Consider the following 17,013-nt stretch of genomic DNA (forward strand, 5'->3'; position numbering starts at 1 on the left):
GCAAAGAGTCTTAACAAAGGTGTTTACAGGAGTGGAAGCAGGAGGGTCTGGTGAAGAGGGATAGCTGGCCCCTGGCAACATTCTGAAGGTGGAAGAAGGCAGGCTTAGAGTGCAGAGGAGTCAACATCCAGTACCGAGAGTGTCTGTGATTTGTGATGGTGCTGTCAGCACATCCGTTCTTGTTCAATTTATATAACAATTGTACACTTGGCAAATAGTGGTGAGAATAAAGAAATGAATACTAAGAATTGTTGGGTTGTTCTCAGTAATCACCCCCTCTGCAGTACTATATTTTCTGATGTGAATGAAATCTATAGGTTCAATCACAGATGTTGAGAGTGGCCACTGTTTTTCTGAACATTCCTTTTTCTTTCAGGTCATAATTATCTGTATAATCTATCCTTCCTCTCTATACCCCCCTTCTCGTCTCTTCCCGCCACCCCCACCCCTAGTGGCAGCACATTGTTCATGGCATGTTTATGGACCCAGTCTACAAACAGGAAATTCTCCTTCCTGAAGTATGATGGCTGTTGAGTGATGCTGAAGAATAGGAGATGAGAAATTGAGACTTGGTTGTTCTTTAAGTTCTCCAGCTGAAAATATTTCATCAAAAGAAGTAGGAAGGGAGAAAGAAGCTCCATGTTAATGCATGGAAGTAATTTCATTTTACATTGACCCAGAAATAGTCTTTCTAACTAAGCCAAATAAGTCTCTGACAGTTGGTAGCCTTTAGATGTCTCATGGGAATTAAAGTGATGGCCCCAATATACTTGTCAAATTTATATCTTCAGAGTAATTATATTTGTTAGCTAAAAAAACCTACCCTTTTGGAATCTTCTGGAAAGAATAGCTTTGGGTAAAGAGAAGAAAATTGGCATCTCTTGGTATATTAGGTTGTCTGAGAATGAGTGAGGGAGGTATTTATTTCCATATGTTTACTAACCACAAGACTTTGTTTAACTGAAGTAGATGTCTGGAGTCGTCATGATAATGTTATTTGTGACAGAAAGAAGACAGATTTTTTTTTTTTTAGGCCAATTAAACAATCATGACATGCAGATGACTTTTGGCTTGGAATCAGCCAGCCTTACTCTAGCAATCCTCTGAGTGAACCTGAGGAGAGGCAAGGAAAATTTCAAATATCAGGGCTTTGGGCTCTGTAGGTATCTGGTAGGATATGAACTAGGAGGAAGCCTATATCTCTTCTTCCTTACCTTTTAGGAATTGTGTTGGTGGCATGAACAACAGTGCTTGGCATTTTTTCCCTCTAGAGCACTTCCCTATTCAATAAACCCTTGGGATAACCCTCCTTATTATAGTGCTCTTGGCTCCAACTAGTTTTGCAATCACAGATTTCTTACTTCTCTTAAAGAGTGTCTCCCCCGTCCCCTTTTTCTTCCTCTCAGGCAAAGAAAGCCTCATCACTGACAGTGGAAAGCTGTATGCCCTTGATGTTCTCCTGACTCGGCTCAAGTCTCAAGGACACAGGGTCCTTATCTACTCCCAGATGACCAGGATGATAGACCTATTGGAGGTAGGAGAGGACATTGGGGACAGGCTAACTTGTCATTTTGTTTGTTTGAACCAGGTTTGTATGACCTTTCTGATCTTTTAGAAGTATAAAGAAAGAATAGAAGGAGTTTTTAGTAGATGTGAGTCTGCTAGGGAACCTTCTTTTATTAATTTTATTTATGCAGAAAAACCCTTTAGTTATCTAAATTCCAAATAGAATCAGCATCCAAGATTATGCCTGAGAAGTCTTTTGAACTCCTTTGCAAGAAAACTTAAAGTCTTGAGACTGGCCCTGAAAGTAAAATTAGAGATCTCCTCAGCCTGGATTGATAGAGTAGAGCTATACTTCACCACTGCCATGACACATTTACTTTTTGTGACTCTTGTTCTGTTAAAATTCTCATCATTTCTTTCTATTGACAGAATTGTAAATGGAGAACAAAAAACTGGCAACAAAGGAAACAAAATGAGGACAAATGTAGAGAAACCATTCACATAGTTGACAGTGTGGAAGAGTCACTGATGTAGGGGCTAAAGCAATGGGATCAAAAGCTAAATGTTCTCATCTGCCCCCCCTTTTTTTTTTACTTTTGGTTCAAAGGATCAAATCTTTAATGAGTAAAAATCAAAGAACTGGTGTAAACAAAGGGCAACTAACTTTTTTAAAAATATTATGATTAATAAATTCAACAAGTTCCATGTTACATAAAAAATTACACTTATGGTCAATTTCATAAGCAGAGCTTAGATACTATATAAACTAGCAAACAATGTCTCAAATAAGACCAGAGTTCTGGTCTATGCTGTGTTGCACATTTTTAACTGATATTTTTTAAGTCCCTTTCCATACTGTAGTCCTCCAAAAATGATTCAAACTAAAATATTTTTAAAATATTTTAAGTATTGACTTTATTGAAAGCTCATAGAGAGAGAGATAATCCAAGCTCAAAAGAATGGCTCCTAGCCTCTCTAGTCTCACTCCATAAAGGTGGTTCCATTGTCCAGAACAATACAAATTATTCTACTATAGTTAGCCTCCTTTTGAACAAAACATACTTGCCAACAAATCTCTCATATAGAGTGTTGGAGGTATGATATTACAATGATCTACAGCTATACAAAGAGTTGTAGTGCTCCATTTCAGGGAATTTAGGGAAATGATAGTAACCCCTTCTAAAGTGGAATCGAGACCTTATATGATCCAAGTTGTAAATCATGAAAAGTTTTTAAATGGTTTCTATATTAATTGTAGGAAATAGGACACAAGCCCAGTGCATGCTCTTCTGGTTGTAGAAATAATCCTGGGCATGGAAATGAATGCATGTAGTTAGGATAGAGCTGGTTCCCCATTATTACACCATAAAAGAAGCTCTATATTACAAAGAAGTATTACTTTGGAATCCTAGGATGTAGGAAAAATGAAAGCCCCTGAATGGACAAGACATTGTGCTCTAAATTTGGACCCAGGGAATCTTTAGACCACTCAAAAACCTCCTGGATGCTTTTCTCTGATAGCTTTGGAAAATCCTAAATCAAAGGAAAATAAAATACATGGCCTGAATTTCACAACTGATGATGCAATCTGCCTTTGACATACATCCCCATTGCTGAAGCTAGAAAATGTTGCAACTATTAACAGTCAAGAGCATTGATATCCCATAAATTTTAACTCTACATCACCAGTTGGCTATTAGATGTTTCAAACTAAATGTTCCAGAGACATCTCAAACTCATCATGCCCAAAACAGACCTTATCTTTCCCTACCAACCAACACTTCTTTCAAACTTGCCATTAAATGTGGAAGATATTACTATTATTTCTAATTTCTCAGGTTCATCACTTCAGCATTATCCTTATTCAAACTCTCCATAACCTGGCTCCAGTTTATCTTTCCAGCTTCATTGGGCATCATTTCCCACTTCCACAAATACAATCTAGCAAACTTGGCCACCTTTCTCTCTTCCTTACATGCTTTCCATCTCTTGTCTCTGGGCCTTTGCATTTCTTGTAGTCTATCCATCCCTCCTCACCCGCACTCAAGCCTCACCTTCCACATAAACCTTTCCAGATCCTCTCCCACCCCCTCCCTGTGCTAGGACTCGCTCATTTTCAATGTTTCTTTTCTTTTTTTTTTTTTTAACTCTTTCTTCTGTCTTAAAAATCAGTACTATATATTAGTTCCAAGGCAAAAAAAGTGATAAAGGGCTAGGCAGTGGGAATTAAGTGACTTCCCACAGTCACACAGCTAGGAAACACCTGAGGCCACATTTGAACCCAGGACCTTCCATCTCTTAAAGTCACTTTGTAGAATGTACTTCTTTTTGCTCTTTTGATGTTTTGTATCTTAAGTATCAAAAGGAGTAGTTAATTAATCTGTATAAAATATAGGTTTTGTTTATCCATTAGTCCCTTCCATTTGGTCTTGATATGTGGCTGAACTATTGAGCCTGTCCATCTGTGATGTTGTTGCTGCTGCTATTAATGTTGTTGTTTCTGGCACCTTTACCTGCTGAATGGTGGATTTTACTTTACTCTGTGATCATCTATCACTTTAACTCCCCAAAAGACTGCTATAGATAAAAAGTTTGTATACACTTTCACTAGCATAGTAAGCCATAGTTAAATCATAGCTGTGCAGCAGGCTTATGATCTTTCTGTTTGCAGATCCTCTAATTCTAGGTGTATCCAAAGTATGTAGGAGATTATTAATGATAATATTTTCTGAGCACCTATAATCCAAATTAGAAACGTTTCTACTCTACTGGCCTTATTTTCTTCTGACTGGTATCATTTGGCAAGTTGTTATTTAGTGGCAAGAAATAGGTAACTTTTATAGAGTGTTTTATATTGTCCCAGGTTGAAACTAACATCTCAAAACCTAAAATGGAGAAATAAAATGATTTAAAATTAACTCCAGAGGAGGGGGCAGCTGGATAGTTCAGTGGATTGAGAGTCAGGCCTAGAGATGGGAGGTCCTAGGTTCAAAGCTGGCCTCAGACACCTCCCAGCTGTGTAACCCTGGGCAAGTCACTTGACCCCCATCGCCCACCTTTACCACTCTTCCACCTATGAGCCAATGCACAGAAGTTAAGGGTTTAAAAAATAAAATAAAATAAACTCCAGAGATTCACAGGTATAACCAAATTTAAAGCACAGGAAATTGTTACCTTATAGAGTCCCCTGCAAAAATACTTTATGCTAGTAATAGAGGATTCATCCCATCACCTCTCCTCTATTGGCCTAATAGCTCTTTTGGTATCCATGTTCATTTTAGTAACTTTGGGTTTGAATGAATTGAAATGCTAGATAACCCCCAGAGTACATGTTAGATTTCAAAGCAAATTTGGGTCACTGTTAGCTGGGGTTTTCATTGGGGTTTAGAAATGACAGAAAGAAATCCATCAGCTGAGTGTTTAGGGTGAAAGGTGAAGCATAGAGTGGCCAAGAGCCTATCAAGCAGCTTCACTTATCCTGATTAAATCAACATCATTTCCCATTACAAGATTACATTCCTATGTTGCTCCAATGTCCCTGATCAGGATAAGGAGAGGATGACTGATATATGTCCCTCCTTTTAACAAACATTTGTCCTTGACTCTTCAGTCCCCCTTCAAGGTACTATTAGCTTAAACAGCTAATTTACCTTAGGAATATTATGAAAAACCAGCTTCTTATAAAGACAACATATAGCTTTCGAGTTAAATGACTTGCCCAAGGTTACACAGTCGGTATGTTCCAAAGGCAGGAGTTGAACCCAGCTCTTCTTGGCTTTGAGACTATAGTTACTATACATATATATATAAACATATCCGTATTTACTATACCTTGTTGTCTCTTTCAGATATCATAATACAATACAGACTTATAAAACTATAGAAATAAAAGGAATTATTATAACTTACAGGTTTTAATCTGTTACTTAAGACTTAGATTGTCTAAGGGGAAAAGAGGCATATGAGCAGAACAGATCAACAGACAACATTAGTGATGTCTGTTGTTGACTACAGCAACTGAGGCTTGCTAAAGTCATGTCATAAATACCATTCAAATAACCTCCAGTGTGTGTTTAGGGGAAGGGATAAGGCATATTTGGTTTCTTTTCTTTTTTTGCCACTTTTAACTCTTCTTTGTTTTTCTTCTAAATGCTAAAAATTCCCTTGAGCTAGATGTATATCTTTATTTTTATGAAATGCTCGTGTTAGAGACCAGAGGATATTAGCACCAGAATTGGGGGTAGAGAATTGATAGAATGGTAATGCCCATCATAAAAAGTTTTCTTTGTGCAAAATTCTTCTCTCAAAGTAAAGCATTTCTAATTAACTAGGACCTAGCTGCAAAGCAGGCATTGATTTAGCATTGGCTTTGAAATTAATACATGCAATATAATAAAAAGGCACAGTGTTGGTTCTTGATAGTTGAGAACTATTAAGAATGACTCTTAGGGGAAAAAATCTCTGGTATAGCGTTGTGTGTGAGTTTTTACTAAAATAGATTTGCAAGGTAATTGATTTAAAAAAATATGTTTCTTTGTCTTTTCATAAAATGTACTAATTGTATATTTTCCCATCTATCTTAGTAGACATTGGGGAAGTGATTTTTTTTTTAACCCTTAATTTATGTGTATTGGCTCCTAGGTGGAAGAGTGGTAAGGGTAGGTAGGCAATGGGGGTCAAATGACTTGCCCAGGGTCACACAGTTGGGAAGTGTCTGAGGCCACATTTGAACCCAAGACCTTCCGTCTCTAGGCCTGACTCTCAAACCACTGAGCTACCCAGCTGCCCCTGGGGAAGTAATTCTTGAAGTTCACTATTGATCAAGTGTTTCCAGGGAGTTTTCTTCTGGAAAGGACTAGAATGCTCATTCATTTTAATTAGAAAAGAATATATCCTCATAAAATTAGAAATTAGGAATAGTAGTCTAGAAAGGAGGACTTTGATATATCATAGTTGGAATTTAGAGAATTTGGGACAGTACTAGAATAGGTACCTTAAAGGTCATTGAGATTTGACAACTTTGTTTCATATGTCAGATAACTGAGACACCCAAATAAATTAGATGACTTGCAGAGAGATTACATGGCTAGCTGGCAGAAGAACTAGACCTAGAACATAGATCCTCTGACTTTGATCTGAAATTGGAAAACAGCTAGAACTCTTGGAGCTTATTTTTTATCCATCAGGCCAGTATGATGTGGTACAAAGGCAGCAGTGTAATGAAAAGTGCCACAGTGTAAAGAAAAGACCCATTGAACTTTGGAGCCAGGAAATCTGTGTTCTGATTATGGCTCTATGACTAACTGTTTGACTTTGACTCCTAACTTTAAGCCATAGTTTTTCACCTTGATAAAAATGGATGACCATAAGAGTCCCTTCTTTGTATAACAATTCTATGTCTTATTCCCCTAAATTTTTGCTTCGGAGTAAGAAGGTGATTAAGCACTGGCAGGTCTCTTTCTGATTTTTAATCTCTTTTACTCCTGATGCCTAGTTTCTTGGATTTTTTTTTCTTTTTTTTTAATTGTTTACTGAAATGGAATCTAAACTTTACTAAGCCTTCTAAAATCCTATTGGTCTCTTGGGTGAAGAAACAAGGGCTTGATAGATTGAAGAGAGGGGTTTGACTTCTGTTGCCTCAGTAACAGACTTCTGCAGTGAGATTGGCTTCATTTTGCCCTGGATTAATACTCCTGGTGTTCTGACCTTGCTGGCCAAATGATATTAAGAGCAAGGTTTCCCAGAAGGTTCATTCATAGTTCTCTTGAGATTAGTCAGCTCTAGTTTCAAGAGACAAAAAGTATAACAGGGGTTTTTAACCTTTTTGTGGGGCCCCTTCTCAAAATAATGTTATTAAATGTATAAAATATATAGGATTGCAATAGAAATTGGTTATATTAAAATACAATTATCAAAATCTTTTTTTTTAACTGATTCAAAACTGGAAACCTCTCATCTGAAGGGAAGGCACAAGGTCCTATATGGGATCAAACAAGAAGGGCTCCAAGGTTCCTTCTACATGGCTTGGATTACTCAGTTGCTTTGTTGCTCCATTTACAGATATTAGTAGAGCTCTTTAATCTTGCTTCCATTTGGAATGGATTAAACTAAGGGAGCCTCTGAAGGCTATCAAGATATCATTTCCTGTATCCCTTCTTATTTAGAATATCCCATTCCACTACCACTGTCCTCAAATCCATTAGGAAATCAGGCCACTGAATGCCAACTTAAGGTTTACTTTTTTAAAGAAGACAACTGTCCCCTAAAGACAGAAATGGAATTGTCTTATTGATTAGGAAACTTCCTATAGCAGGCAGTCTTGGAGTTTTGTGGGTGTCTTTCAGTTTTCAACAATATGGACTAAAGACCAGCTTAGAATGAAGAAATGGAAATTTGTAATTCATAAAAGGAAAGACCACTTCAGAAGAAATGAAAAAGCTTTGGAAATTTATCTCAAGTCATCTGTTTCACAAGGATGCTTAGACTCCCGTCATCATCACATATGTTCTGAGTTCTGGATGAGTGAAGCATAAGACAGAGAGTTCAGTATCTTGAGTCATGATTTATTGGGGCAGAAAGAAAGCATGTTGGGTCGTATGATTGCTGCTGAGACAATATAGGTAGCACAGCCTTTATTAAAGTGAGACAACTGAGACCTTGCCTTTGGGTACTGTCAACATTTGCGGTCCTTTACCAGCTTGGGGAAATTGAAGGAATCAGAACTTTTCACCTTGTTAGATAGTTAGTTATAGCCAAAGCTAGGGTGGTGCCCTCCTTCGCCAAGCCCTACCCTCACTTCCAAATTACCACAGACTGGTATCCTAGGTTCTCATTCACTCCCTCCACACTCCCACCCAAACTAAGGAGCACTTGTCCTGGCTGCAATTTGTGGTGCTGTGGGGATGGGGCAAATAATCCAACTTGGAATTCTGTTGGATGTTTTCTTGGTAGCAAAAAGCAGTGATAGCATAGTTCATATAAATGTTGTGATTAGGATTTACTTTTTATAAGAACTTTCAGAAATTTTTAGTATAATATTTGATACTTTTCAAGGTTCAGTTTCAAGAGTTTTATATTGTTTTTTAAAACCTTTACCTTCCGTCCTAGAATCAATACTGTGTATTGGTTCTAAGGCAGAAGAGCCATAAGGGCTAGGCAATGAGGGTTAAGTGACTTGCCCAGGGTCATACAGTTAGGAAGTGTCTGAAGCCAGATTTGAACTTGTAGGTCTGGCTCTCAATTCACTGAATCTCCCAGCTGTCCCTGGGGTTTTACATTTTTACAAGATGCATATGGCTTCCTTCTCCTTGTCTCTCCCCCTTCTTCCCTCTCTGTTTGGTTTTTCCCAGTTCTAGGGATTATGATCCACCTGGTATGGAGAAAAGAAGTGGGTGATTTTTATAAGACTAGGAGTTGAGTGATTTCAATTCAGCCTCACTGTTATCTGACTCCCTTTGGCAGGAATACATGGTTTATAGGAAGCACACATACATGAGGCTGGATGGTTCATCCAAGATCTCAGAGAGACGGGACATGGTAGCTGACTTTCAGAACAGGTAAGCCTAATGGGAACATTAAAAGTTTTTACAATTATGTTGATTTTCCTCTATGCATTGAAAAGTGGGTCTAAAAAAACTTAAAGGTACTGTACATATCTACATTGTTCAGCAATATCAGCCCCTGATAAAATTCTCACGGTTTTTGTCTGTGTGAGAGAAGTTAGAGACATGTAATTTTTGTATTTGAATGTTAACTCCTTACTCAAGAAATGTGGAATTCTTTAGACGTTAACAGGGAATTTAAATTTAAATCAAGAATGTCAGCTCCTGCCTTCTTTCTGCAGAACATAGCAGTAGCAGGACAGCATGACACAATGCAGTGGTCTGCAACTGATTCAGTAGGAAGTTCAGCTCTTAGTTTCAATTACCTGCCACCTGTTAATGAACCTGTGAAATTTCAAATACTGTATACTGAATACTGATAGTTTACAGGGCCATAATTATCCTTAGCGAGAGTCCTTACTGCACTATGCAATACCTGCTTTCTGCTCTTGCTAGGATGAAAGCCAAGTTCCTCAGGTGGCAACTCTATTGAACTCTGCCTTTAACTGGATTCCACAGAGCCAAGAATGAAATCAAGAAATAGGTCCAGATATTTAAAAAGTTAAGAACAATTTTGAGTTGCTGTTTTTCTTTTGGATGTCCTTTTGCGAAAATTAGCTCTAGAAATTACAAAAAAGAAAGGATGTCATCATTTTCCATAAGAGATCAGAGCATGGCCACTTCTTAAAGCTTTAGCATCTTTTCTGTTCACACGTCATCTGATCAGTAAGTTTCAGGGTTTTTTTTCCCAAAACTTGCTAAGAAAAACCTTGCTTGTCATTAGAGGAAGTCCACAGTTCCTTGGTGAATAGTGGACTTGATAACTAATCATTTCTATCTATGTAGTTAGGCATATTCATTTGTCAGATTCTTAAACTCCCTTTTAAAATGAAAAGGGGGGAGAGCAGAGATGGGAGGGGAGGGGGAAAAAATTAAGTAGAGCTGAAAAAATTGGTTGGCTCTCTATAGCTAGCCCTAACCGCCAACACTTCACCACTTCCATCTCTTTGAGCCGATAGACCTAAAATAAAGAGATACCCTAATGTCTCGCTAGATTCATATGTGCCAGACCTCTTAACGTTTTTCAAAGGTGCCACTTAAAAGTTTCTAACAGCCTTTGCCATTAGGCAACAGGCATTCATTTATCATTTATAGACTTGACTCATTCCCTAGCATCTAATAGTATTATGTATCTATGAATCCTATTAGATTATAGCAAGTTGATTTACAAATGAATTGACCTTTTACAAATCCATTTGCAGAGCTTTGGCTGTTCCTTTAACTGATCTGATTCCCAGAACCCTGGGCCTTGAGATCTTAGGTACAGTATATTCTTCAATGGTGTAACTGGAAAATCTCTGATATAATCTCCAGATTAGCATCTTATAGCTTTCAAATCATTCCAATATCAATAATCAAGTAATAATAGACAGGTTTTAGTCCTTTCTTTTAAAGTGTAAGCATTTTTCCTATTCATGCATCATGATCAGTATGTTTTAGGGTTGTTGTTTTTTTCAAGCTTTCCTAAGAAAAACTTTATCACTTGACATCCTAGGTTCCTTAGGGAACAGTGGACTTGTTGACTAATCATTTGGCCTCAATATAATCATACTATGTACAGTAAATAAAATAATATGATAGAGACTTTGAGAAAAAGAGCAACTCCTTCTTACTTGGTTTTGACATACTAGTGATAATCTAGGCATCAAGATCAGAATTATGAATAGGAAGCAATCTGTAGTTTCTTACCTGAAATATCTGAGCAACTGTGAGAGCCTCAAATACTGAACATAATCTCTCAATGGAGAGAAAGTCTTCAGCTTAAATGACTCTCTTTGTACCAATTCAATACAAAGGAAGAACTCTTGAAGATAAAAGATTTTTTTTTAGGCAAAAAACAAAACAAAACAAGAAGAACCTTCTTAGCCAAATACTTAAATAATGAATAGACATAAAAAGAAAAATTATAGAAAGCTCATAGAGCATAAAAGTTGGCTGGAGTAAACAATAATTCTTACAAAAAGCATTTTATGTTCCCTGCATATGAGATTTATTTAAAGGGGTAGGAGGGGGTGAGTGTCCTTCCAAGGGAAAAGTATGACCAAGACTGGAGGCTGTTTGGCCAGGATGTCCTGACTGAGCAACAAGAAGAACATGTGTCCAGCACGTCAGAGTAAAAACCATTCACATTTCTGTGTGAGACTTCTTTCCCTTTCTTCTCACCTCCTAACATTTACAAAATACGTCTCTTAAAAAACAATTCTTTGATCACATGGTTCGATGGGGATATGATTGGGAATGTAGACTATAACAATCACCCTATTGCAAATATTAATAATATGGAAATAGGTCTTGATCTTAATACATGTAAAATCCAGTGGAATTGCTTATTGGTTATGGGAGGGGGAAGGGGAAGGAAAGAATATTAATCATGTAACCATGGAAAAATATTCTAAGTTGATTAAATTAATTAATTTTTTAGAAAAGAAAAGAAAGTTGCCAAGAGCACTAAGTTTAAATTACTTATCTAGGATCACACATGTGAGAGGAAGGACTTAAACACAGGGTCTTTGTGATTTCAAGGCCAGTTCTCAATCCACTACAGAAAACTGTCTCACAGACTATATATGTGAGTGCTAAATCCTCTTGTGCCTATGCTAGGGACAAACTCCCCTCCTCACTCTGATGCCTAAGGCTCTGCTACTGAAAAATTAAAATGAACTTTTCCTTATGGTTTAAAAAAAAAGTGTCTCTTAGAACAGTTTGCAAGGCCCTATGCCAGCAAGGACATATGATATATTTTGTCTTACCGTGTTTTAGAATGTTAGTATTTCTGTCTCAGCAGAATGGTCAAGGAACCCCATTATTCTCTTCATTATATATTCCACCCCTAATTTTTAACGTCATTTCTCAAGCATTTATCGTATAGGATGTATGACATTAATTATGTCTTGAGCATTTGGCAAGTAGTAGGAATCATCATATGCCATGTCTTTACTCTTTGTTTCTGCTTGTAACTTAGAAGACAAGGCTAAGACTGTTCCAGAGATTCTTGTAATTATTTGTTTTGCCCCAAGAGGGCACCCAAGCAACCACATTGTCTTGTGGGATTCTGTTCACCTCAGAGAAGCGTGGGATTTCCTGCCCCTAGTTAGGTGCTTCACAAGTACGTACAGGGCTTGTGGATGACAGGGCAAAATGGAGGGAGTTCTTGAAGGATTTTCCTCTTTTATGTATCTGTGTGTGTGCATGATTCTGTACCTTCACCCCATGCTGAAAGCAGATTTTTCTCACTCTAACCCCCTGGAATATCCTATTACCTTTATTCAGCATGGAAGTATTGTACACTTCAGCGAAGTGTAACTAAATGTTACTACCTTGTTTGGCATCTTCTTGCCTCACAGAGTTCTTTTGTGAAGTGGTGTGGTTAGAGTTAATGAATTCTCAAGTTTCTTTTAGGTCATTCTATGATAGAGAGGTACCTTAAAAATAAAAGGTTCGTTATGTTATAATATGGGATCTTTACCTGGTGTATGTGACCTTGTTTTTTTATATGTATTCTAATAATTGCATTGCGATATAATTGGGTTCCTTTTTTAAGCCTGTGTATATTTAATTTATGCATTTAAAAACACTATTCTGAGAAATGCTCCATAAACATCCTTAGATTGTTAAAGGATTCCATAATATAAAAAAAGGTCGAGAACCACTATCTTAGAGGAATCTTCTCCAACATTGCCTTTCCTAGCTGGATAGCATTTTTTTTTTCTGATCTTGACTCCTTTGGCATTTTATTAATATATTGAGTCCAAAAATGGCAAATTCACCATATAGTCAAACAACTAGGACTGGGAATTTTACTTCCTAGACCTTCCATCTACAAGAAGTCTTCCCTCCCTACTGCTATTACCACCACTGGTGATTTCCCTCACCTTCTCCTTTACTTTAGACTAGTGATGGGCAAACTACCTACATTTGTGTGTGTATTGGGGGGTGGGGGGTGGGGCCTGAAATGTTCTATCCAGCCCGGACATTATTCCTAATCTGATGAATGCAATGAGTAGGACACAATACAATGAAACTTCAAAAGAGTTGCCTTAGAAACAGACTGATAGATGAGCATTTCCTTTCCTTTGGCCCCCTCTTTAAAAAGTTTGCCCATCACTGCTTTAGACTGGAGAATCTCCCTCTTCCTCCTACCATTATTCTCCCCCGAGGCAGCTCCTTCCTATAATACTAATCTTCTTACTCATTCCCCCAACATTACCCTTAATTTTCCTTTCACATTCCAGCACCAGCAAGCAGTTCCTTCTTTTTTGTCCCAGCCTTACTGACCCCTAACCTCTGATCCCAGGATCCCTAAGTGTCTCCAGAGAAATCTATAGACCCTATCTCCTGACCACAAAAATATAATCAGTGTACCCCTCCTGTTCTTGTAACCACCACCCTAGTCACCATGGTCCTTTTTACTTCCTACCTCTCAGGCCCTGTGCAATACCCCAACCATCAAAGTTTTGGGTTGGGAGAAGAGAAATCCTGTGAGTAGTATTTGGGAAATGGAGCTATATGTTCCTAAAGGTATAAGAACCTCTCACTAGACAAAAAGGAACTTGGAGCATAGAATATGCTAGTAACATGTAGTTTATTTAGGCCATCTTTAAGCCAGTTGGGAGCCTTTTCCCCATTTTCCCATAGAAATGAAACAGTTTAAACATGAACTTTTCAAATGGGCAACCTTTCATAAATTGGAACCTGCAGTACCAGCCTTTTGGTTTTATTTTCTTCCCTTTGCCTTAAGTCATTTTATTTTTCATGAACAACACCTCAAAGGTAGCAGGTTTTTGATGATTGTTTGTTTAGAGATAGAAGCTGTACAGAACTTTGCAAATCATAATCTGGGAAAGACCTTCAGAAATGATCCTGCTTCCAGATGATACAGTGGAAAGAGGAGAGGATAGAACAAATAGGCAGAAGACCTGGGGTCTAGTCCAGGCTCTGCCACTAACTCTTTTTTTTCTTTTTTTAACCCTCAGTTTCATCTTAAAATCAATACTGTGTTGGTTCTCAGGCACAAGAGTGATATGGGTTAGGCATTGGGGGTTAAATGACTTGTCTAGGGTCACATAGTTAGGAAGTGTCTAGGCCAGATTTGAACCCGAGATCTCTTGTCTCTGAGCCTGGCTCTCAATTGACTGAGCCACCTACCTGCCCCCTGCCACTAACTCTTTATAAAGCTTTGGGCAAAATTTCTTCATCACTCTGAGCCTCAGTTTACCCATCATTAAAAATGATGGGGTTGTAGTAAGTGATCTCTTAAAGTTCTCAACAATTTTTCAAATTCTGTTCCTCTATGATTACTAACCTACAGGTAAGATTGTATTTAATCCACAGCAAATCATGGTCAGATAAACATTACCTGGCTGCCATAGCAGTTAACCTGACTTCCACCTTCAAGAAATTTTTAAGGTTTTATTGCATCAACTAGGATATCTGTGAATCCTGTTATTCTTTCACTTTGTTGTTTTCTTAGAAGAGAACTTTTTTCCCCTTCCCCTTGGGTCTAGTCACTTACTTTGGTAAAAATGTGAAAAAAGGTATAGAATTAAAGTTATTTATATTAAGATATGAATGATATAGGTCTTTTCTTCCAAAGGTTGTTTTTGCTTCTAAAATCTTGTTAACAATTTTTTTGTTATGAATCTTTAATTTCTGGAATGTGCAGGGGAAATGTTTTTTTCAGCAGGAAAAGGGGAATCTTGTAAAGGGAGCTTTCCTTCTGTCCCCCTATTTTGGGACCACACACCCACATCCCAGTCAGAACACGGATTAGCATTTGGTATCCTGCTTCTAAGAAGTTGCCAACCATTATATAATAGAAGCAGAAATTCATTGGATCGTAAAATTTATAACTGAAAAATCACTAGGCATGATCTAATATAACCCCCTTCTTTTACAGATGTAGACATTTCCCCTTAACATTTACCAAGACACATTTCAATTCCATTCTGCTTCTCTAGTTACCTTCTCCTTTCCACACTGATCTTTAGTCTTGTGTACCTCTTTTCTTCAGGAATGATATCTTTGTATTCCTGTTAAGTACAAGAGCTGGAGGACTGGGCATCAACCTCACTGCTGCAGACACAGTAAGTAGCTAAAATAAAATAATACCTTTCTTGTGAAGTAGCTCCTATTGTAAACAAATTTTTAGTATCATTTTCCGTCCATGTGTCTCAAGCCTTTTCTTCTTGTTCACATGGATTGGTGTTTGGTTGTGATGTTTGAACTGTTCTTTTGGCATTTCCCATCTATATTTAAAGTTCCTAATAAGTTACTTGATTTCCAAATAAAGACATGAGTATTTATTTACCCCATTAATTTACCAGGAGGTTACCAGGCTTTTTCTTCAGATACACAGTTTTTGAGCCTGAGGCTAGGACATTCCACTATTGTTTTTGTGTAAGAGGTTGGATGCAGGAATAGGGGGAAGACAGGTTTGTGTTTGTGTTCCTTATCATCTAGCTGTCTTGATTTTGTTTGTGGTGGTTTCTAGCTAGAGATGACATAAGAGCTTTGGAAAGGGCGATTAAAAAAACTGGTGGAATAGCCGCTGTTTTTTTTTTCTAATTAATTAATTAATTTTGGTTTTGGGGGTGTGTTTCCATGACTTATTTTCTTTCCCTACCTTTTTCCTTCCCCCTCTCCCAGAGCCAATAAACAATTCCACTGGGTTGTACAAATGTTATCACTTGATACCTATTTCCATATCATTCATTTTTACCATAGGACTGAAACCCTAAATCATATATCCATATAAACAAGTGATGTCATATGTTTTTCTTTTGCTTTTCTACTCCCATAGTTCTTTCTCTCAATGGGGATAGCATTCTTTCTCATAAGTCCTTCAGGAATGTCATGGATTATTGTATTGCTGCTAGTAGTGAAGTCCATTACATTCCATAATGTTTCACTTTTGGTTTAGAACCAACTGCTTATTCCACCTCTGCATCAGTTCTTGGAGGTCGTTCCAGTTCACATAGAAATCCTCTAGTTCATCACTCCTTACAGCCCAATAGTATCCCATCACCATCAGATACCACAATTTGTTCAGCCATTCCCCATTTGAGGGACACCGCCTCCCCCCATTTTCCAATTTTTTGCCACCACAAAAATAGCAGCTGGTTGTTGATCTTTCTTATAGAATATCCTTGCCTCCTAATGGGGAAAAGAAATAAATCCTCCTTTTGAATGTCAAATTCTTGTCAGAATTAAAATGTTTAATGATGAGTTTAGTAGCACGACACCAGTGGGTGGTGATGGAATCAGAGTTCCTGAGTAGAGAATCACTATATAGATTTCATGATTATATTAGTGTCACTTTATGTGACTGTGAGCTTTTCTAGGAAGCATATATAGGACTCCTAATGTCTAGGTTGTAATGTAAGGTTGGTGGAGAATGGAATATTGAAGAATAAAAGAGGATATGTGACAAGAAGGATCACATAATAAGGCACTGACCAAGTCAGAACTAGAACTTAGTTCTTTTCTGTTCCAATACTATACTCAAAGCCATACCTTATAGGCTACCACTTATTTACTCTTGGGTCTCTTCCTCCTCTCCTAGGAAGAACTAAATCTGGACTGTTGCTAGATGTTTATATATCCTTTTCCAACACCTTGAACTTTGTAGGACATTCAAATATAGTACTGAGGCTTCAGGGGTAGTTTAGACAGATATTCAGGATGTAGACCTTGAGACAGACGATCTGGACTTAATTCCTGGTTGTGACACTTACTAGCTATGACCTTAAATGAGGCATTTGAGTCTCAGTTTCCTTACATATAAAAATAGTATTACCCTTGCTTACCTACCTCAAAAGATTGCTGTGTGGAAAGCACTTTATAAACT

General features: G+C 37.6%; 1 protein-coding gene across 1 annotated transcript in view; it reads left to right on the forward strand.

The window, feature by feature from the left end:
* INO80 (INO80 complex ATPase subunit) overlaps window positions 1-17,013 on the forward strand; it is a 106,295-nt gene that overhangs the window by 76,013 nt on the left and 13,269 nt on the right. Inside the window, exons 26-28 of the mRNA XM_044665120.1 lie at window positions 1,407-1,534; window positions 8,968-9,062; window positions 15,178-15,250. Of these exons, the coding sequence (XP_044521055.1) occupies window positions 1,407-1,534; window positions 8,968-9,062; window positions 15,178-15,250 (296 nt within the window). The remainder of the gene's footprint in view (window positions 1-1,406; window positions 1,535-8,967; window positions 9,063-15,177; window positions 15,251-17,013) is intronic.

The sequence above is a fragment of the Gracilinanus agilis genome, chromosome 2 (genome assembly GCF_016433145.1).
Source record: "Gracilinanus agilis isolate LMUSP501 chromosome 2, AgileGrace, whole genome shotgun sequence".
Taxonomy (NCBI): Eukaryota; Metazoa; Chordata; class Mammalia; order Didelphimorphia; family Didelphidae; genus Gracilinanus; species Gracilinanus agilis.